The sequence below is a fragment of the Kogia breviceps genome, chromosome 2, assembly GCF_026419965.1.
Source record: "Kogia breviceps isolate mKogBre1 chromosome 2, mKogBre1 haplotype 1, whole genome shotgun sequence".
NCBI classification, from domain to species: Eukaryota; Metazoa; Chordata; class Mammalia; order Artiodactyla; family Physeteridae; genus Kogia; species Kogia breviceps.
The window spans coordinates 195466313-195489495 of record NC_081311.1 but is presented as its reverse complement, the minus strand read 5'-3'; the positions used below and the strand labels follow the sequence as shown (position 1 = coordinate 195489495).

Below are 23183 nucleotides of genomic sequence, written 5' to 3'. Positions count from 1 at the left end.
GGGAAGCCCTGTATTTTTTTAAAAAATAAATTTATTTATTCATTTATTTATTTTTGGCTGCCTTGGGTCTTTGCTACTGAGCACAGGCTTCTCATTGTGGTGGCTTCTCTTGTTGCGGAGCACAGGCTCTAGGCACACGGGCTCAGTAGTTGTGGCTCGTGGGCTCTAGAGCGCTGGCTCGGCAGTTGTGGTGCATGGCTTAGTTGCTCCGTGGCATGAGGGATCCTCCCGGACCTGGGCTTTATGTCCCCTGAACTGGCAGGCAGATTCTATTTTTTAAAAAAATAAATTTATTTATTTTTGTCTGAGTTGGGTCTTTGTTGCTGCGCACAGGGTTTATCTTTAATTGCCGCGAGTGGGGGCCACTCTTTGTTGTGGTGCGCAGGCTTTTCATTGCGGTAGCTCCTCTTGTTGCGGAGCACGGGCACTAGGCACGCGGGCTTCAGTAGTTGCAGCATACAGGCTCAGTAGTTGTGGCTCGTGGGCTCTAGAGCGCAGGCTCAGTAGTTGTGGCGCACAGGCTTAGCTGCTCTGCGGCACGTGGGATCTTCCCGGACCAGGGCTGGAACCCGTGTCCCCTGCACTGGCAGGCGGATTCTTATCCACTGCACCACCAGGGAAGTCCAGCCCTGTACTTCTTAATAAGAGTCTTTCATGATCCAGCCCAGTGCTTCTCAAACTCCCCGTGTGGCAAAGAGCCCACTTTTTTGGTTTTTTTATTCCCAGTCTGTTGCAGATCAGACTTTCACTGGATACAATAAAAATGCTGTGGCAATGCAAAATTGCCATCAAGTTTTCTAAAAGCTTATTCTGACTTTAGATATTTAAGTCCAGGCTTCAGATCAGGCTCCAGGCAGCCTTCTCAGGTCCCTGGCCCACAGCACACAGGCAGGGATGGGCGTGGCGCCAGCGGGAAGAAAGCAGCGGAGGGTGCAGCCGGCCCTGTGAGATACTTGTGACTGGAAAGTTCCTCATAGGGAGTGTGTCTGTAACTGAGGTAGCTTGGAGAAAGGATGAACTATTAGAGACTTGAATTACTGTCAGTCTGTAATTAATTGGGTGGTTTATTAGGGCCTGTTTGGGTTTTAATACTGACCTGTGATATGTCAATATGGCTAAGAATTGTATTGAATTAAAATTTTCAAAGAAAAATGAATCTTCATTCACCCTTTACAATATTTATAAATTTTTTCCCGAGTGAACTCAATGAACTCTAGGAGGTAGGAGAAAATTAGTATGCAGTGCTTTTAAAAAGGCCCAACCAACATTTCAAAGATATTTAGAAATGCATTTTTTTCTCATGCAGGTCCGAATCATACCTTTGCAGTTACAGCGGTTGTTTGCACAGCTTCTGCTCTTAGACCAGGAAGCTGCGTCCACCGCAGACCTCACTGACAGCTTTGGGTGGACCAGTGATGAGGTACGAAGGTCAGCTTCTCCAGGGAAGAGTTACCAGCAGTAAAGACTGAACACCGGCTTCATAGTGTTATCTAACTTCTCCTTTAATTTTGTCTTATGGTCTCAAGATATTGTTTAAATATTTACTTCTAATATGAGATAATTACAGACCAGTAAAACAGTTTTAGATACTTGGCTGTATCCAAGATTTTATGAAGGAGTGTGATTTGGGGTTGGGGGAGAGGGTTGAAGATACAGGGAGAAGTATAAGAGCTGGTTTTTATAATTTCTACCATTTGTATAGTCTAGTTGAGATATACCACCTGTTACATTAATGGAAATTGCCATTTTTATAGCAAACTGCTTATCAACTTAAAAAACTGACTGGGAGTAACTCTGTCTGCCTTTATGGCATGCTTGTGTGTTTGGATCTGGGTGTTCCAATTTGAACATTTGCTTCAAGCAAAATAGTGAAACTGTTCCCGGCATGTCTTTTCATTCACACTGTCCTGCCTTTCTCCCGACTGTCTTCATTTTCTTCCTGTATCCTACTGTGTGTGGACTTCCTCTTGTATTTTGTTTGAGTTCCTAAAGGGTATTTCACCATATACAAACACTAAACGTTTGTCAGCGCTAAGACGTGTGTTGTCGATATTGATGAGCTGTTAGTTGTATAAAATCAAAACTAGGTCTGCGGTTTTTTATGGAATAGATGTATTCTTTTATGGAATAGATGCAGAGATGAAGGTATGGGAGACCATCACAGAATTTAAAGAGACAATGATCAGAATAAGGGTATGTTGCCTTCAAAAATAAACTATAAACTCTTGTCTTTTAACCAGAAACACTCATTAACTAGATGATGCTATGTGGTTAAAGAGGTAGGGCTTGGGCTTGGCAGTACAATGAGGTATAATACATTCCCTAAAGAGTGTGTGTGAAGTTTCTGGTGTAGGGCAGGTGCTTAGGGTTAATTCCCTTTTTCTTTTCCTTGTTTTAAAAAAAACCTGCTTTATAGAGATATAATTCTTATGCCCTAAGCTTCCTTCTTTTAAAGGGTACAATTCAGTGGGGTTTTTTAGTATATTCACAGAGTTGTACAAACATCACTACAGTCAATTTTAGAACATTTTCACCACCCCCAAAAGAATCCTCATGCCCATTACCAGGCACCCACACCCTGCATGGCCTTTCCCCTGAGTCCCTGGCCACCACTAATCTCTCTGTCTCTGTGGATTTGCCTATTCTGGACACTGCACAAAAGTGGTATTGTATAATATGTGAACGTTTGTAACCAGCTTCTTTCACTTAAAGTAATGTTTTCAAAATTCATTCGTGTTGTAGTATGCATCAGCACTTCATTCCTTTTTATTGCCAGATAATATTCTGTTGGATGGGTATGTCACGGTGGTTTGTGTTTTTTTTTAATCTAGTCATCAGTTGATGGATTTCCCTTTGTTTTTGATAATGAGCTTCCTCTCAATTGCTGGCTTCATACTTCTTAAAAAACTGTGAAAACTTGATTGATTGATTGATTGATTGATTTCTAAATAAAATCTTGTAGTAAACCCTCTAGGACCGGACCTGCAGTGGTAGAGAGGGTCTCTGAGGCACCTTTGCCGAATTTAGGATTGTTCAGAAACAGATCTTGAAACTTCCACAAGTTTTCTGTCCCATCAGAACCAGTGATATTGGAGAAATTTATATAATCTAGTGTCTCGTGTGTTAAAAACTAAGAAAAAGATCCCGAGTCCCACATGTTACTCCAGCTTTCATCTCCTTTATCAGCTTCTCGTCACATGACCCTTATCTTTAAAGTCCTCGTCCCTCACTGCCTCTACTTCTGTGCCTTCCGTTTGCTCCTCTGCCTCCTTCCTGCCTTCTTGTCAAAGTCACTCACGGCATCCGCATGCCAGGTCCAGGAGCCGCTGCTTGTCTCTCCACGGCCCTCAGTAGTGGCGCCCACCACCCCTCCGCCGTTCCCGTGACCTTGTTCTCCTGGCTCTCCCCTTCCTGGCTCTTCCTCGGGTTCCTGTGCTGGTTCTTCGGTGTTTTCTCCACTTGTAAGTGTTGGTGTGCCCCTTGGCTTTGGGTTTATAAATGGTTCTTTGGGAGTAGTTCGGCCTGTTCACATACAGTTGCATAATTCATAGATTGAAGCAGCTTCCATCCGAATTTTTCTCAGTAGCACTGTGTTAGGCTTCCTTTAGTTGGTCTGTGTATCAGAGCAGTAAATTCGAGTTCTTTTCAAATGCTGATAATTCAGAGTGTTTCTCAGCCCCTCTGAGCTGAGATTCCGCTGTGCACCCACTGCCAGCTCTTGGAGACTGCTCTGTGCCCGTGTGTCCCTTCTTCCCCAGTCCTTGCTGCCGCGTGGCCGTGCGTATGGTGTCTCACAAAGTAAACGCGCTTTCCTGTTTTCAAGTGAACTGAGTTCCACGTACACACTGAACACCGTCTGTTTATATTTTCATTTTGTAGTAAAAGTAAAACTAGGTGGTGATGTCTTACCCCGCTCGCAGCTTCTTTAGCACAGTCATCCTTACATTTGATCGAGGCTTACCTTTGGATTTCTAGATAAGTCTTGTGTTTTTAAACTAATATCACTTTAAAAATCTGTTTTTAAAAATCTGAAGCACAAAATTACATTTAAAAGTTACCTGTTTTATAGGAAATGAGGCAACATGATGTACAGGAACTGAATCGAATTCTTTTTAGTGCTTTGGAAACTTCTTTAGTTGGGACCTCCGGCCATGACCTCATCAATCGTCTATATCACGGAACCGTTGTTAACCAGATTGTTTGTAAAGAATGTAAGAATGTCAGTGAAAAGCAGGTGAATATGCAAGAGTATTTTAGTAATAAGTTAAATCATAAATCATAATTCATGCAGTTAAATCTGTGATCTATGCCACATGAGGATTAATGTGTTTATCACTAGAAATAACTTTATCAGTTTTTTTCTTGTACTCTAGCTACACCCAGATTGCAAGTTTATAATCCAGATTTCTCCATGTAAATTGAAAGAAGTAGATATCTTAAGATGTAACTTTAATCTTTTATTTAGTACTCTAATATTTAGAGAGTAGATTTAGGGGGTGTTTACAAGTAGGGACCAGTGACCTTATGAGAAAAGCCAGTATCATCATGGTTGGTGGTTGGAATATTATAAAGGAAGTTACTTAGAGAAGTAATAAAAATAGAGAATACTGAGGAATGTTTAAATTAACAATTAGATCTGTAATTAAATACTGGATTTAGTTTATTGATACCCCTCAGAAAGTTCATTTGTATGTGTGTGCTTAAGTTTAAATATTATTTATATAAAGCTATTATAATCCTGTTAAACTAGCGTAAGCTTCAGTTCTTTGTCATAACAGAGATTGCCCATTTCATCTAATTGGAAATTTGCTCATATAAATATAATAATCACTACTTGCGCTACAAATCTTATATAGCAAATGATTTCATCACTGAACAGTTGTCCTTTAATAAAAATATTTTTTTATGGCAAGAGTTATAGAAAGTTTCTGTATTTGACTATATGAGTAAAATAATTAAATGCCATTTTCTAAATGTTGCATTAATTGCTTTTTTAGAGTATATATATTTCTATTTTTTATGAAAGTGTTGGGCATAAAAAAGACTTTTGGGCCCTTATTGCCTATGCGAATAGAAGGTTTGGCCAGCCTAGTTTGGAAATATTAAAATGTTGTATGTCTTTGGATTACTGTATGATTGACCAGTATAATGTAATGGTTCACAAAGTAATTTCAAAACATAACATATATGAAGGCACGTTATAAATTACAGACATTAACTTTTCACATATTTATATTATAAATCATATATGAATGTTACTTTTATTACTTTAGATTTCCACCTTGAACTAATTAATTAGTGCTATTATTTTACAATCCCCATAATCCCTTAAGGTGATGCTGTTGCACAGACATACACACAAAATTATAAATGTGCTTTAAACTTGTCAAATTGTAACTGTTTATTACTAAAAATATGTTGTAATTCAAATGTACTTTTAGTAGAATTGGCAGACTCGCATTTTGCAAAATACACTCTTAAATTTCGTAAAAATACCTTTGTATCCTGGCTCAAAATAATTTTTTTCTTAAACCAGCCCTAGTAGGAGAGGAGGAAGAAGAGTTTACATTAGCGAGTCCAACCCTGGCCTTGCCGTGCCGGCCTCGAGACTGAGACACTAAGCACTAATAACCCTGCACATATACTCTTCGCAATTCGTGTGTTAAATGGTTTGTCTTATTTCCGATAAAATAGGTTTCGTTGTATCTACAGTGAACTCGTAAACTGGTTCCTGATATATCTTAAACTAAGCTATAGTTTGGTGTAGAAGGAATAATTTATTGTTATGAATTTCACAGTATCAGGAGATCTATACCTTCATATATGGAAAAAATATATGTTTTAGAAAAAAATGTATCTGATTATTCCCATTGTATGTATGAATTGGTGATGTGTTTGTGAACCTCTGTGGAATTGTTTTTTCAATGTTATATTCATCTGTATTTCAGGAAGACTTCTTAGATCTCACAGTAGCGGTCAGGAATGTATCAGGTTTAGAAGATGCACTCTGGAACATGTATGTGGAAGAGGAAGTTTTTGACTATGACAACTTGTACCACTGTGGGACTTGTGACAGGCTGGTTAAAGCAGCAAAGGTAAAGATAGATCCCTGCCTTTTCTAAGGGTGCCTGCTCAGTGTTTGGTAGCAGGAAGGTCCGTCAAGGGAAGTCAACTTGTATGAAGTGTCTTGAAGATACACGTGAAGTTCTTAATTAGTACTAAGGATTGAAAAGACATTTATATTATATATATATGTGTGTCTGTGTGTCTGTGTATATATATATGTATTTTAATTTTTTACAGTAAAGAATTTTTTTTAAGCTTTCAACCCAGCAGTTCTCTCAGCTTTTTCTCACAGGAAAAAATTATTTGTACCTCAGTGTTTCCTTTTTTTTTTTTTTTTTAACATCTTTATTTGAGTATAACTGTTTTACAATAGTGTGTTAGTTTCTCCTTTACAACAAAGTGAATCAGTTATACATATACATATGTTCCCATAACTCTTCCCTCTTGTGTCACCCTCCCTCCCTCAGTGTTTCTTAAATAAACCTTTTTTTTTTTTTTTTTACAAGTTACCATTATGAAGAAGGCAATATATTTTTATTTCTGCCAACCAGGAAGCTTGTTGAGCTTTCCTTTTTTTGGTCTACCACTGTACAAATGGCTTTCTTTATTTTCACATTTGCAGTTATTTTACAGTATTGATGTGTGTATATTTCCTCCCTGACTAGCAAATCCAATATGGCCTTTCCTCCTCCCCCAATTGGAAGTACGTATCTTGCTAATTACAGGGCTTGACAGAGCTTGCCAGGGTTTCTCTTTGTACAACAGAGCAAAATACTGGAAAAAAGGAGGACAAGATTTAAGCAAGTGATTTCTTTTGCAATGTGGCATCAACTCAGCTGCTATTATTATCTGCAGTAGGAACTGTTTCACTGCTGGCAGATGATATGACAGGCTGTTCATTAGCGTGATAACCTTGAACTCAGTTGAACCAGTGGTTATTGAGCCCTGACTTAAAGAAATACCACTAAAGATGTATCTTTGCAGTTACTCTGTTAAGACAGAGTGTTAGCACTATTCCTAGAGCTGACAATATTGAATTTTCCAACAAAGAAAATGAGGGTTGATTTAGATAGCACACATTGATTTGGATCCTGGAGATTATAGGTGAAAATGTGATTAAAAACAATAAACCCCATGCCTGTAGCTTTCACAATAGGATTTGAAACCAGAGTGAATTTTATATTGTTTAATATCTATTTCCATCTAGCCTTTGCCCCTTTATGAAAACCAAGGAGATGTTTATTTTTTGCTTATTTATTTTGTATTTCCTCTTTAGTGTTACAACTACAACCTAATAAAATAAATATAAAATTCAGAGGATGAAGCATCTTGGAAAGACACTTAAACACATTCTTAGTTTTGGTTGACCTTAATTTGCACTTTAGTAAAATAAGAACCTTTTGTTAAATAAAAGCAATTCTTGTATGCACATTTTCTATCATTGGTTTAATTCTTTTTCAATGGAAATGTTTTGCTCTTGATACTTTAAAAATTGCCTTCTAGTTGCGTTAGATTTATTGCATTCTAAGGTTAGGCTTGGCTGCGTTACCTAAATTAATGCAGATCATCTTGTTCTGAGCAGTCTTTCTTTCCTCAGCCACATTATAGTTGAGTTATTCACTTTTTTTAATGTTTTTTTTTTTTCAGCTAGTTTGAAAATCTGCCATGTTGTTAGGTTGCTGTATTTTCATTTAACTTTTCTTTTCACCCACTAGATTTGTAGAATTGTTTTTAAATATATTTTTAGGAATGTTAGATGTTTATGATTGTGGATAATTTTAAATATGGGGAAGGATTCTTCTTGCTTCCTCACATGCCTTTAGTGCAAGGGGATTGGGAAAAGCTGATGCCTTTTAAATAAAAAGTAGCTCAGTTTAGTGTTTTGTTTTAAAGCAAGGCATTAAAACAAAAAGTATCTTATTATTTGCTTTTAAGAGCTGTAAAACCCCAATCAGTGGATCTCAACATTTGAAGATTTAGAGTCCTTTTGAAAGTCTAGTGAAAGCTGTGGCGCTTCTCCCCAGAAAAATACATATACACATACAATTTTCATATAATTTCAAGGGTTCAGATCCATTGAAACACATCCCCAGGTCACAGGTTAAGAGCTCCGGTTCTTCAGTAAATAAGAACTGTGTGTCTGCTAGGTAAAGTAGACACAGTGACCAAGGGGGAAAGTGAAAGGTGAAAGGCCAGGGCTCGGGCAGGAAAGAAGCACTATTAGAGGGGCTTCCCTGGTGGCACAGTGGTTAAGAATCCACCTGCCAATGCAGGGGACACGGGTTCGAGCCCTGGGCTGGGAAGATCCCACATGCCGTGGAGCAGCTAAGCCCATGCAGCACAACTACTGAGCCTGCACTCTAGAGCCTGCGAGCCACAACTACTGAGCCCATGTGCCACAACTACTGAAGCCGGTGCTCCTAGAGCCCGTGCTCCGCAACAAGAGAAGCCACTGCAATGAGAAGCCCGCGCACCACAATGAAGAGTAGCCCCTGCTTGCCACAACTAGCGAAAGCCCACGTGCAGCAACGAAGACCCAACACAGCCAAAAGTAAATAAATTAATTAAATAAATTTAAAAAAAAAAAAAAAAAAAAAGAAGCACTGTTTGGACTTCCCTGGTGGTGCAGTGGTTGAGAATCTGCCTGGAAATGCAGGGTACACGGATTCAAGTCCTGGTCTGGGAAGATCCCACATGCCGCAGAGCAACTAAGCCTGTGTGCCACAACTACTGAGCCTGCGCTCTAGAGCCCGCGAGCCACAACTACTGAAGCCCGTGCGCCTAGAGCCCAAGCTCTGCAACAAGAGAAGCCACCGCAATGATAAGCCCATGCTCCACAACGAAGAATAACCCCCTCTCATTGCAACTAGAGAAAGCCGGCGTGCAGCAACGAAGACCCAACAATGAAGACCCAATGCAGCCAAAAATAAATAAACTAATGAATTAATTTTAAAAAAACACTGTTAGAGGGGGAGTACCCTCATCAGATAGCTTTGTTAGGATAGTGACATTAAAACATACAAATGGGTTGTGAATTTTCAGTTGTAAGTATAAGTGAGTGATGTCACCTTTAGCCCCATAAAAATAGATGAGTTTATATCAAGAGCTATATTGAGTCCATGGTGATTAGTTTATGTGACTTAAGGACATATTTCTCTTAAAACTGTGTCATAGGTCACTTTTTATATCTTAAGAAACATTATGTATTCTATATGATTCAGCTTTTAAAAATTAAAAATTTTTTCTTTTGACAGTCGGCCAAATTGCATAAGCTGCCTCCCTTTCTTACTTTTTCATTATTAAGATTTAATTTTGATTTTGTGAAGTGTGAACGATACAAGGAAACAAGCTGTTATACGTTCCCTCTCCGGATCAATCTCAAGCCATTTTGTGAACAGGTTTGAACTATTTTGTATTGAAATTCTTCCTTTTACCCTCTCAAGATTGAATCTTTTATTGACCTGATTTACAGTTGGCTTAGTGCAGAATCTCTCAGCCTTGGCACTGTTAACATTTAGAGTTGGATAAGTCTCTGTGGTGGTGGGATGTGCCTTGTATTGTAGGATATTAAGCAGCATCCCTGGCCTCTACCTACTAGATGACAGTAGCATCTCCTGCTTCTGCCCCCGGTAGAGACAAAAATGTCTCCGGACTTTGCCAAATGTCCGTGTCTCCAGCGGGGAGGGAAGGTGGGTAAAATTGCTCCCGGCTGAGAACCACTAGTTTATTACAGTTCTTTTGAATTTCCAAAGTATGGATTTGTTCCCAGTTCTTTTTACTAAACTCTCCTTGAAAAAAGTTTGAAATGAAAATTTAAGAACAGAATTAGAAATGACCTTGCATTAGGAACAATTACCATTCAGCAATACATTCCTATTTGGATTTAGTTTACTTTAGATGCAAGAATAAATTACACATCTAGAAAGTGAACAAGAAATTGGAATGTGACTAGTGTAGAATTGGTAATCCTTAAGACACAGGAAAGAAAAAGTTTTAAAAACAAATTAATGACATAATCTACTTACTTTATAAGCTATTTAGAAATATTTTCTATGTAATTGTGTATATGCCAAGATCAGAGTGATGAGGCTGATGCATGTCTTACTACAAATCATTCTTTATATGTTTAAGTCCAGAACATTTATTAGCCAGCTGTTGCATTTCTATGTATAAAAGTAATCTTTTTTCTAAATGGTCTAAAATTCAGGTGGGGCTTTCTCTACTTCAAGCCTAATTACGGAGCTTTTTGGTTTCGCTATTATATTAATTTCCATTCAGAGCTTCTAATGTGTTGGCCCTGAGCCTGTTACTGGCACGTGTAGAATAAACAGGTTTTCCAGAGTACTTCCCCTGCTCCTATTTGCTGCCTGAAAAAAAACCTTTTTTTTTGGAATAATTGAGTTCTCTTTTTTTCTTCCCATTTTTATTGAGAAATTATTGACATACATCACTGTGTAAGTTTATGGTATACAGAATGAGGGCTTAGTTTACATATATTGTGAAATGATTACCACAATAAGTTTAGTTAACATCCATCATCTCATAGAAAAATTTTTGTCCTTTTATAAAAAGTAGTTTGTCATGGGAGTTCCCTGGTGACCTGGTGGTTAGGATTCCTGGCTTTCAAGGCCATGACCCGGGTTCAGTCCCTGGCTGGGGAACTGAGATTCTGCAAGCTGCGCAGTGCAGCCAAAAAAAAAAAGTAGTTTGTCACATGATTTTGACATACGTTGAAATGACAAAACTGAAAAAAGCAAAACAGCACTTATCTAAGAAATTCACAATAATTTTACTTTCTGATTTCTGTATTAATGAAAAAAATTATCATTTTGCATCTTTGTTTACATCTCTTGTTTTTTCCCTAAGCCAGACATTTTAAAAATGCTGCTTACTTAAAAAGTGCAGTTTAAGCAAATAAGTTCTTAAATAATTGGCACTCCCTCAAGTAGCATCCATATGCCAAGTATCCCTTAACCTAAAGTAGATTTTTTTAATGCCAGTGTAGGTGTTCATAATTACAGAGCACGTTACTTGTATAAAAGATCATAGAATTGATAAATCAAGAAAGAACCTGTTCATTCCACTAAACTGCCTCTAAAGGAAACCAGCTAGTATTCATAACTGCTAAATTCCTGTTATATGCAAAGGACTGAAGTGTTAGGAGGGGTGATAGATAGTAGATACAACTCTGACTTGGAGGTGCATGACAGTCTAGTTAAAATATAGGATGAATTAAACTGCTAAAGAGCACATTTATAAAGCAGCATAATAGGTTTAATACAAGATGGTTTTTTCTTCCTAAAACTCTGATAGGGTAGTGTGTGTTTTGTTATCACATGGGGTTACGTGATTTTAGCCAAAGTACATAAAAATAACATCTTGTTTGGATATATATATTTTTAAAATATTTATTTATTTGGCTACATCGGGTCTTAGTTGCGGCTTGAGGTATCTTTTGTTGCGGTGTGTGGGCTTCTCTCTAGTTGTGGCGCACGGGCTTAGTTGCCCCGTGGCATGTGGGATCTTAGTTCCCCATCCAGGGATCGAACCTGCTTCTCCTGCATTGGAAGGTGGATTCTTAACCAGTGGACCACCAGGGAAGTCCTCGGATATATGTTTTTATGTTTAACTCGGAGGCAGAATTTGGCGTAATGTGATTGGTATTAGATCAACGATAGATAATTTTCAGTCTAAGAATTACAAATTTTAAAGCCGATTATTCAAATTTATCTTAATTTGCCCTAAATAACAATAATAGTGAAGTTTCTTACTAACTTTAATAGTTGAAATTTTTTCCCCCTTTGGTTATGTATCTTCTTATTTTATGTAAACTATCAATGTTTGTGCTCTTTCTTGTAGAGTGAATTAGATGACTTGGAATATATGTATGACCTCTTCTCAGTTATTATACACAAAGGTGGTTGCTACGGAGGCCATTATCATGTGTATATTAAAGATGTGGATCATTTGGGAAACTGGCAGTTTCAAGTAAGTATAGAAATTAGATTAAAAGTAACTTTGCAACATTTTCCTTTTCTAGTCCCATTATTTTGGTGAGGCTAATCTTTTGCCATTTATTATATATTCACTCTGTAGAAAACTTACAGGCACTGGAAGTTAATACAGATAGAAGTTTAAATTTTTTATTTCTAAATAATTTCACACTTACAGAAAAGTAACCAGCATAGTACAAACACCTCCTGTATCCTCTTCATCTGGGTTCTCCAGTTGTTAAACATGTTGCCACATTTGTGCAGGCACGTCCTCTGTATACGGACACGTGCCCCCACAGTTAACATTATCATTATCAGTGCTGACCACTAGAAATAAAGTTGAAGACATTAGACCTCCTTACCCCTAAATAACTCAGTGTTTATCTCCTGAGAACCAGGACATTCTCTTACATAAGCGTAGGTCAAAATCAGGAACTTTGACACTGATATAATATTATTTATTATCTAATATATTTTTTATATTCAGATTTCACAGCAGCGTCACCCAAATCCTTTAGAGCATTTTCTTCCCCACTCTAGTATCAAGCCCAGGATCATGCATTAGATTTAGTTAGCAAATGTCTTAAGTCTCCTTTAATCAGTAACCATTCCTCAAGCTTTTCTTTCCTTCATGGCACCAACCAAAAATTTTCCTCCTATATTGTCTTCTAAAACTTTTATAGTTTTGCCTTTTACAGTTGAAACTTCATTCTTCCTGGAATGCTTTGCTGTGAATGTTGTGATGTTGTTTTTCCATCTGGGTGCCCAGTTGCCCATTACCATTTGTTGAATGATCCATTCTTTCCCCACCAGTTTACAATGCCAGTTCTGTTATATCAGTTGTTTTCTTGCATTTGAGTCCATTTTGGGGCTCTGTATTCTGTTTTTGTTGTTGTTGTTATTGTTCTTTTTTTCTATTCCTAGGCAAGTACCACATTGTTAATTTCTGTAGCTTTATACTATGCTATGATAACTGGTAGGGGGCAAGTCTCCCTACGTGTTATTCTTCAGGAGTGTTTTTCCTGTCTTAGATTTTAATGCTTTTCTGAAGATTTCTAGAATCACCTTGTCAATATTCTCACACATACACACACATAAAAGTAGTGGCATTTTGTATCTACATGTGTAAACAAGATACATCTTTTTGGTTTTTAGAGCTTCTTTAATGTCTTCTAAAAAGGTTTCATAATTTTCTCTGGAAGAGAAAGCACTAATTGGGAATCCACTTCCAGTTATTTGCAGTGGGAAAAATTATAATCTATTACACACCAGCACCAAACTCTCAACCAGTTTTCTAAAATGTAACTAAAACACTGGTAAGCTCCAACCCATCATGTTAGGATGTAGAATGCTTAAAACCTGTCTTCAAGAGTGTCAAACAATTAATATTGTTGTGAATGAAAAATTGCTCCACATGTAGTAACGTAGCTCTCTGAGTGCCAGCAGTGTTGAAGGTGCTGTGTTCCCTTTGTTGACATTCACTTTGCCTTTCAGAACATCTACCTGTGTTTCCGATGCTCTATCAGCTGTACTTAGAATGTACCTGAGAGATAACATATGTTTTGTAAAGTTTGGATATTTAAAGTCTAACTATTCTAGTGGGAAAATGTTGATCAGGGAGGTGTTCTGTGGGGCTATGTCTATATTGTATTTTTTGGACTATTCGTGGCTGGTGTATTGAAGTACAGTTATCTTTAGTACATTGATTTTATAATCAACCATCTTGTTAAACCCTCTTATGTTGTAGACATTTTTGGGAAAAGACAGTTTTGTTTCACTCTTTCTGGTCCTTAACCTTCCATTTCTTTTTTTTTTTTTTTGCGGTATGCGGGCCTCTCACTGTCGCGGCCCCTCCCGCTGCGGAGCACAGGCTCTGGACGCGCAGGCCCAGTGGCCATGGCTCACGGGCCCAGCCGCTCCGCGGCACGTGGGATCCTCCCGGACCGGGGCACGAACCCGCGTCCCCTGCATCGGCAGGCGGACTCTCAACTACTGCGCCACCAGGGAAGCCCTATCCTCAGTATTTTGAGGCATAAAATATTTATTTACAGTTTCCTATTTAAGTTTATCACTGACGTCATGCACAGAGGTAGCTTCACACTGTGTGGTGAGGTCGCGTGGCTCAAAAGCAATGATTCTTTTCTTCGTGTCTTCCTTTTTTGGTTTGTGCTTCCTTGAACTTCTCTGCAATTCTGTGTTCGTTTATTTGGAAATGATCAGCAGCGTCAAGCTCTTCTCCTGGTTCCCTTACGTGACTCGAGAGGGCAGGCAGGCATTCTTTCATTTGGTTTTGCCCTCTGCACTGCTTCTCTGGTCTTGAGGCTCTGGTACTTCAGCAAGGTCTTCCTCGGGGCTTAAAGAACAATCAGAAGATTGCTTTCTGTTTGTGCTTGTGTATTTCCTTATTCACAGCCTCTATGAAGCATCCCTTTTTTTTTTTTTTTTTTTAAATTCTGCTCTTTAAGAATCACGTGCTTTGTGGTGTTCACATAATGATGAGTGCTTTAAGAATTTCAACTTCTGTAGGTATACCTGCTGGACACTGCTTGTCTCTCTACTACCATTATCCTGAGAGATCTCTTATACCTAGAGACAAAGGATTCCAGATACACTAAACACAGACAGGTATTGTTTTTTCTGCTTATAGGTTAGCAATTTCTTCTTCCCTTTCAAGGAGCTGTCTGCAAGGAACAAGTTTCATGACCAACCCCACATAATGTTCCCTGGGTGAAAGCCAACATCTCAGTCTCTCTCAGCCTAAGTAGAAGATGATCTCTTGCCTCTTGCATGGAGGTCATTAACTATTCAAAATGTGGCTCTCGATCTGGTGTAAAGAGAGCCTGACCTGTGCCTTCCCCAGTGGGGTCTTTTGCTTCACTGATGGTTGACGTCACTTCAAACATCATCTTGCACATTTGAGGATGTGGGGGACAGAGAAGCTTTACAACAGCTCCCAGTAGGCAGCCCTGGGACTGGTGCCTCCTGGACCAGCCTGTCCCCACAAGGCCAAGGTTGGACTGGCAGCGTGCAGGAGGACTAGGCCCCCAGCCACGTGCCCCCTGCACCAGCCTGTCGCACCCTAGGCAATACTGGCCTGCCTCTCCCCTCCTACCATTTTTAAATCTCTTGTTCCTTAGCCATAAATATTAAATATAATATTAATTTATAATATCTATAAATATATTTATATTATATATTATTATATATAATATAAATAAATGTATATTATATATATTATATATAATATATATTATATATATTATATATTATATAATATATATAATATATAATATATATAAATATAATATAAATATATATATTATATTTATAAATATAATATTTATAATTAATAATATTAACTCCATAAATATTAAACATACTACTTTATTATTCTCTGGTAATTGCAGTATCTGAAGATTTTGTGGGTCTTTGGATATCTGCTGATTCTGTTTCCTTATGATTTTGTTATTTTAGACTGTGGTCTTGGTTGGCTGGTTGGTTTTTTAAGAACACGGTGTAGGAGTAATTTGAAGCCTGAGTTAAAAGTACCTTCTTCCGCGAAAGATGTGTATTTGTCTCTACCACATGCCTGGGGTCACCTCCAACCTTTAATACCTTTAAAATAAGATCTAGACTTGGTGGTTCTAGAGCCATACAACTAATGTGAATTTGGGCCACAAACCCACATGAAGACCTACTTGTGATTACAGATTATTAGAGGAAATGTTTTTCCACCTTCATCTAGTATCAAGGTCAAAACAAGCAAGTATCTCATTGTCCTTTGTTGTGAGGTGGATTTTTTGGTAGGTCATGCTTATATTGATAGCGTAGTCCTTTCAGGTTTCTAGCTTTCTGCTGGAATCCATCTTTGTGGTTTAATAAAAAATATATACTTGGTCCTTGTCCCAGGTCCCTGGCACAGAGCTCCTTGAAATTTCCTGAGTGATAGGCATGTCTTTTCTTGTTCATAATGAACCCCTTTCAACCATACCTGAGTTTATGCTAATGAGGTTACCTGCGGGGTGAGGGCTGGTCAGCAGAGAAACCAACCACATGATTAGAGGGTTGGAACTTTCAGACCCACCCCCTCACCCAGGGAGGGACGGGCTGGAGATTGAGTTTGGTCACTAAGGGCCAGTGACAAGGGCCAATGATTTAGTCAATCATGCCTGCATAATGAAACTTTGATTAACACTCTGAAAGAAGAGGACTAAGGGAGCTTCCAGGTTGGTGAATACATCGTGTGCAGGGAGGGTGGCCACGCCAACTCCACGCGGACAGAGGCTTCTGCACTCGGGACCCTCCCCAGCCTTGCCCTGTGTACCTTCATCTGGCTGTTCGTTTGTTTCCTTTGTAATAAACTCTAGTCCTGAGCATAAGTTCCTGAGTTCTATGAGGTGTTCCAAGAAATTATCAAACATGAAGTGGAGCTTGTAGAATTTGTAATCAGCCAGGCAGAAGTGCAGGTAGCCTGGGAACCCCATTTGCAGCTGGTATCTGAAGTGGGGGCAGTCTCCTGGCACTTAGCAACATTAGTGTCAGAATTGAATTGACAGACAGCCAGGTAGCGTCAAAGAATTGGAGAGCTTGTTGTTTAGAAAACCAGCCATTCAACTCGCCACTTTGGGTAGGTCCTTATGCTTTGTCTCCCAGACCCTGTCCTGTATGAGCGTCAAGGTGGAATCTGTGTGTCAGCACGGTTGGGCGGCTGGAGACCTCAACTCTGGATTTCTTCCCTGGATTCCCATGTCACTTGTTCTCTGAGGATTTTCCCGATGTTCTCTTGCTAGTTCAGCATGTGTTTAAAAAGATATTTTCTTTTGTTGTGTTGTGTTTTACTTTATCCAGCATTTTTAGTAATTTTACAGCTGGATGGTTGTATTTCATCTGCCATATTCTTCTATATTTCTTTATTATTTTTGTCTTATGTTAACTGTTTAGGTCTATTTGTGTTTATGATTTTAAGCCAGTTTAAAATACCTTTGCAAGATGACATGTATGAAAAAAAAGTAATAAAAATACCTTATCAGGGGAATTCTGACATGTTTCCAAGTAACTTCATAAGATGGGGTGAAAACTTGGGTGATCAGAAAATAGGAGGGAGGGACTTCCCTGCTGGTGCAGTGGTTAAGAATCTGCCTGCCAATGCAGGGGACACGGGTTCGAGCCCTGGTCCAGGAAGATCCCACATGCCACAGAGCAACTAAGCCCGTGTGCCACAGCTACTGAAGCCCGTGTGCCTAGAGCCCATGCTCCACAATAAGAGAAGCCACCGCAATGAGAAGCCTGCACACCACAACGAAGAGTAGCCCCTGCTGGCCACAACTAGAGAAAGCCCGCACGCAGCAACAAAGACCCAACACAGCCAAATATAAATAAATAAATAATTTATGAAAAAGAAAATAGGAGGGAATGTTTAAGCTGAACTTGCAGAGGTTGGTAGGACTTTGTTAGGCCAAAGTAAGTGAGTGAGAATAAATTGGGTGGAGCCCAGAAAATATTTTGAACTGAATGATAATGAAAATACAACATCAAAATTGTAGGATGCAGCTAAAGTAGTGCTTAATGGGAAAATGTTGGAACCCCGCCGTGTGTATTGTGCTAGAAGCTTCCCTTATCTCACAATCCCAATTTACAGATAATGCCAGAGAGATTAGGTAATTTGTCCAGGATTATTCAACCACAGTTGAAATTTAAAGCCAGGCTGCCTGATTCCAAAGCATATACAAATTATTATGATGTTTTTATCATCATTTCTTCATCTTGAACCTCTGTGGCACAAACACTCCTATTTCGTTAACTGCTTTTTAAGGGATTAGTGATAGAAACTTTTTTTTTTAACTTTTATTTGCATTTATTTTTTGCGGCATTTATTCCTGGGCCATAAGTTTTTGTTTCTTCAGTTTCTTCTGGTATATCTGTTTCTTCTGGGCAACCTACTCTTCTGGTTTAGGAACAATCTGTTCTTTTTCAGTGATCATCTCAGTGTGTCAGGGAGAGCTCATGTATGGGTTGATCCGACCATAAGCTCTGTAAGTCCTGTGCCACATCTTGTGGGCTTTGTTCACCTGGATGTGCTCAATGACCAGAGAATCTACCTCTAAGCCCTTAAGTTCAGCATTACTCTGCATTTTTGAGCATGTGCAGTAAAAATTCAACACTCTTTCTGGGCCACCGACCCTGCATCCAGCCCCACTGTTTGGCCTGGGCACACCTACCAACTCCACCACTGTTAACGACGGAACGGTACACACTGCTTCTTTAAAGTGACATCCTTCAGATACTTGGTGGCTTTTTGGATATGCATACCCTTAATGGCCTGGGCAGTTTCACAAGTGTTCTTAAAGTGAACATGAAGATTTGAACCTCTTGACTTGCATGATTTTGTTGGGTTTTCTGGGTCAGGTGAATAGTGAACCATTTTTAGAGGTCACCTCAGGCCGCTTACCAGAAAAGTGAAACTTTTTTATTGTTTTCTTTCTTAGGAGGACAAAAGTAATCCAGATGTGAATTTGGAAGATCTTCAAAATGAAGAAGAGATTGATGATCCATTGATGATTCTAAAAGCAGTCTTATTACAGGTAGAGAGAGAGAGAGAGTGTGTATGTTTATATTTGTGTATGTATATCAGATATATGATTCAGTTGGCAGAAGTGTTATTGTTATTATTCATAGTCTTTTTCTTTTGGGAAATTCTCTGTGTCTATTTAAAAATTTTTTTATTGGAGACTTTCTGGTTATAAAAGGAATACATATGAATAGTAGAAAATTTGAGGGGAAAAAATTAGAAAGTATATAAAGAAACAAAGTTTAAATAAACCAAATGTCCTGTCATTGTTAACACTTTGATATATATTCTTTGCTTTCTATTTCCTTTGTGTTTATATACATATATTGGGATTGGGTTACAAGTTTTTTGTGGTATTATTATTGTTATTTTAAATAGAATTGGGATTTACTTTACATACAGTTTTGGAATTTACTGTTTTCCCATATTATCCTTTTAATGTCTATAGGCCCTGAAGTTATGTCCCCTTTTTCATTCCCAATATTGATAATACCTCACGTATATGACTTTTAATGTTTGCTTCGTACCCTGTTGTAAAGATGGTTGTCTCATTTCATTTATTCATTCATTCTTAATAAAACAGTTTTTTTCTCAATTTCTTACTAGGGACCTAAGTTGAGTATTGGTTTATGGCCACTATATTAGTCTACTAGGGCTGCCATAACAAAATCCCACAGACTGGGTGTCTAACATAACAGAAATTTATTTTCTCGTAGTGCTGGAGGCTGGAAGTCCAGATCAAGGTGTCAGCAGGTTTCCTCTGAGGCCTCTCTCCTTGCCTTGCGGACGGCTGCCTTCTTGCTGCTTTCTCACGCGGCCTTTTCTATGTGCATGCACATCCCTGTGTCTTTGTGTGTCCAGATTTCCTCTTCTTATAAGGACACCAGTCAGATTGGATAAGGGCCCACCCTAAAGGCCTCGTTTTAACTTAATCACTTCTTTAAAGGCCCTGTCTAAATATAGTCACAGTTGAAATTTTGAGGGTTAGGAATTCAGCATATGAATTCTGATAGTAGAGGGGCACATTTCAGCCCATAATAGTCACTTCTTAACCCTGTTTTAGAACTTGGTTATACTTCAGAACATTCAGAAGAGACAGTCTTTTTGCACTAAAGTATTTCTTCTAAAAATCCCACATAATGGGCTTCCCTGGTGGTGCAGTGGTTGAGAGTCCGCCTGCCGATGCGGGGGATGTGGGTTCGTGCCCCGGTCCGGGGGGATCCCACGTGCCGCGGAGCGGCTGGGCCCTTGAGCCGTGGCCGCTGCGCCTGCGCGTCCGGAGCCTGTGCTCCGCAACGGGAGAGGCTGCAGCAGGGAGAGCCCGCGTACCGCCAAAAAAAAAAAAAAAAAAAATCCCACATAATATCAGGAATTTACCAAACCTTGGAATACTCTTTGGATATTGCTCTTGAAATGTTTAAACTTTGCCACATGGAAAGTGGCAAAATTCAAGTTTTCTAAACTTAGGCTTAATCTATTTTTTTAAAGACGTTTTATTTTGAAACAGTTATGGTTAATCCACTTACATGTTTGCTGTTAGAGGCACATTTATTAATCCTGTTGTTTCCATTGAACTCATAAGTGTTGAGGTTATATCTTATCAGATTTTCTTAAATGACTTTTCTTTTCTTTCATAAGGAGGAGAGTAATCTAATTCCTGTTGATCAGCTGGGCCAGAAACTCTTGAAAAAGATAGGAATATCTTGGAATAAGAAGTACAGGAAACAGTATGGACCACTGCGAAAGGTAATACACGACATCCTTATAAGAAGTCCTATTTCCAGGAAATTTTATTATGATTTTGGCAACATGAATTTCTTTGGGGAAGGAAATTTAAATTAGATGGAAATACAATTAGTATTTTTGTTTAATGGTTAGAATTCAGTTAATTATTAAGTAATTTATAGAATCAAGAAGTAAGCAAAAAAGAATAGGGGAGGGGCTTTTAATCACAATAGCAAAAAATGTCACAAAGTTCATATCCTAAAGCTTATCATCTTATTTATAGAAACGTCTTCGAGTATTCACCCAAATTTCACTTTCATCTTTCTTTGACACACAGTTCTACTAAACTTGGCAATCTGGTTTCCTAGGCTGTAAGGTTAGGTGCAAAAACTGGTACTGCCAGACTTGGGAGACAAAAACTTGACTAAAAACAAGCAAAGCAACGGAACAGTTAGTCAATATTTTGGAGCTATTTCTTGTAGAAGCAAAGAGCGTACACAATATAGTCTGTGTTTAAGTGCATCTTTTAATTAGACCACAGTTCATAAATGAAGTTAATGACCATGAGTTCATAGGTTTTCATTTAAAACGATTGGATCAGTGTTTCAATATTTTACTGTTAAGTATGTTATCAGCTGTGCAGGGGCTTTTTTGTCTTGTTTTATTTTTAAATAAAAATATCCTTCATAAGTTTGAGGAAGTTAGCTTGTATTTATAGTTGACTGATAGTCTTATCTCTTTTTTCTTTGAGATTAATTTGTGCTTTTATTTGCCAGTATAACTTAACTACAATGGCTTGCAAACTTTTGACGTAAAAAATGCATCTTACATCACAGTCCAGCCAACACACACGTATATAACTTGTATACATATGTGTATAACTGAAATGAATTTGGCCAAAAATACCTATCCTAACACTGAATGTTCTTTTTTTTTAGACTTTTTTTTGAGTAGTTTTAGGTTTACAGCAAAATTAACAAGAAGGTACAGAAATTTCCCATATACCCCCTTCCCACATACATGCGTAGGTGTTATCAATATCACTCACTCATCAGGGTGGTGTGTTTCTTTTTTTTCCCTAAACCAAGGATGAGCTACATTGACACATCATAATTGCCAAAGTCTACAGTTCACCTAAGGTTCATTCTAATGAAGTAGATAGTATGGTACATTCTGTAGGTTTGGACACAAGTATACTGACATATATCCATTGTTATAATGTCATACAAAGTATTTTCACTGCACTAAAAAACTGTACGCTGTGTATTCATCACCCCTCTCCCCAAGACTCCTGGAAACCACTGATCTTTTTATTGTCTCCGTAGTTTTGCCTTTTCCAGAATGGCATATAGTTGGAATCTCTCTCTTTCTTTTTTTTTTCTCTTGAAAAGAGAGGTTCAAGGCCTTTACATTGATGAGACCACTCATGGCCCACCCGTTCATGGGCTGGACGGGCTCTAAGTGGCAGGACTTCCCCACTAAATACTGCAGCTTTTCTTCCAATATTGAACCCTGTCCCACAGGTCTTGCCCAGCAGCCACGTGAAGTGCAGGAGGACACATGTAGAGCATTTGTTCATAGGAAGGCCCAAAGTCTTATGCCCATTATCACAATGAACCCAGATTCCTTTCGGGTGTGATATAAGCAGCTGATAGTTTTATCTTGAATAGAGGTTGGATTTTATCAAATGCTGTTTTGTTTACATTTAGCGATGTGATCACATGGCTTTTCTCTTTTATTCTGTTAATGTGGTGAATTCTGTTGACTGACCTTTTCAATGTTAAAGCAAATCTTACATTTCTGGGGTAAAGCACACTTGGTCATGATATAATTGTATGTATTGCTATATATATTTGGCTCATATTTAACTAAGGATTTTGTGTCTGTGAGAGATATGGGTCTTTAATTTTCTTTTTCTGTAATAGCTCTGTCAGGTTTTAGTATGAGGATTATGCAGGACTCAAAAGAAGTTAGGAAATATTCCCTTTTTTATATTCTTGGAAAGGATTTCTCTGAGATAGATTATTATTTCTTTCTTAAATGTTTGTTGAAGCTAGTTAGACCTGGAATTTTTTTATGGTAAGGTTTTTAAATTATAGTTTTAATTTCTTTATTTGTAGAGTTGTTTTAGATTTTTTATTTCTTGAATTATTTTGGAAAATTACATTTTTTAAAGAATTTGTCCTTTTATCTATGATGTCAAATTTATTGGCATGAGGTTATTCAGAATGTCTCATATTATCTTTTCTAATGTCTGTAGGACCTAAATTTCCTCTTTTTAATTCCTGATAGTAATAATTTGTGTTTGCTTACTTTTATTTTTCATAAGTCTTGCTTAGGGCTTATCAAGTTTATTAAGCTTTTCAAAAAACAACTTTTTTGCCTTTGTTGATTTTTCTCTACTAATCTGTTTTCTACTTCATTGATTTCTGCTCTTGTTTTTAATTATTTCCTTCCTTTTACCTTTGGGATTTAATTTAATCATATTTTTCTAGCTTCTTGGGTTGGTATCTCAATTGTTTTTTAAACCTGCTTTTTTTAAAAAAAAATAAATTTATTTATTTATTTTTTGGCTGTGTTGGGTCTTCTTTTCTGTGTGAGGGCTTTCTTCAGTTGTGGTGAGCGGGGGCCAGTTTTCATCATGCTGCGTGGGCCTCTCACTGTCGTGGCCTCTCCCGTTGCGGAGCACAGGCTCCAGACATGCAGGCTCAGTAGTTGTGGCTCACGGGCCTAGTTGCTTCGCAGCACGTGGGATCTTCCCAGACCAGGGCTCGAACCTGTGTCCCCTGCATTGGCAGGCAGATTCTTAACCACTGCGCCACCAGGGAAGC

General features: G+C 38.3%; 1 protein-coding gene and 1 pseudogene across 1 annotated transcript in view; one reads left to right on the top strand and one right to left on the bottom strand.

The window, feature by feature from the left end:
- Window positions 1–23183, top strand: part of USP40 (ubiquitin specific peptidase 40) — a 91161-nt gene that overhangs the window by 4975 nt on the left and 63003 nt on the right. Inside the window, 7 exon segments of the mRNA XM_059054380.2 lie at window positions 1307–1420; window positions 4070–4234; window positions 5949–6095; window positions 9321–9464; window positions 11926–12054; window positions 18545–18640; window positions 20266–20373. Coding sequence (XP_058910363.1) covers window positions 1307–1420; window positions 4070–4234; window positions 5949–6095; window positions 9321–9464; window positions 11926–12054; window positions 18545–18640; window positions 20266–20373 — 903 coding nt within the window.
- Window positions 21911–22060, bottom strand: LOC131751732 (small nucleolar RNA SNORA11; annotated as a pseudogene).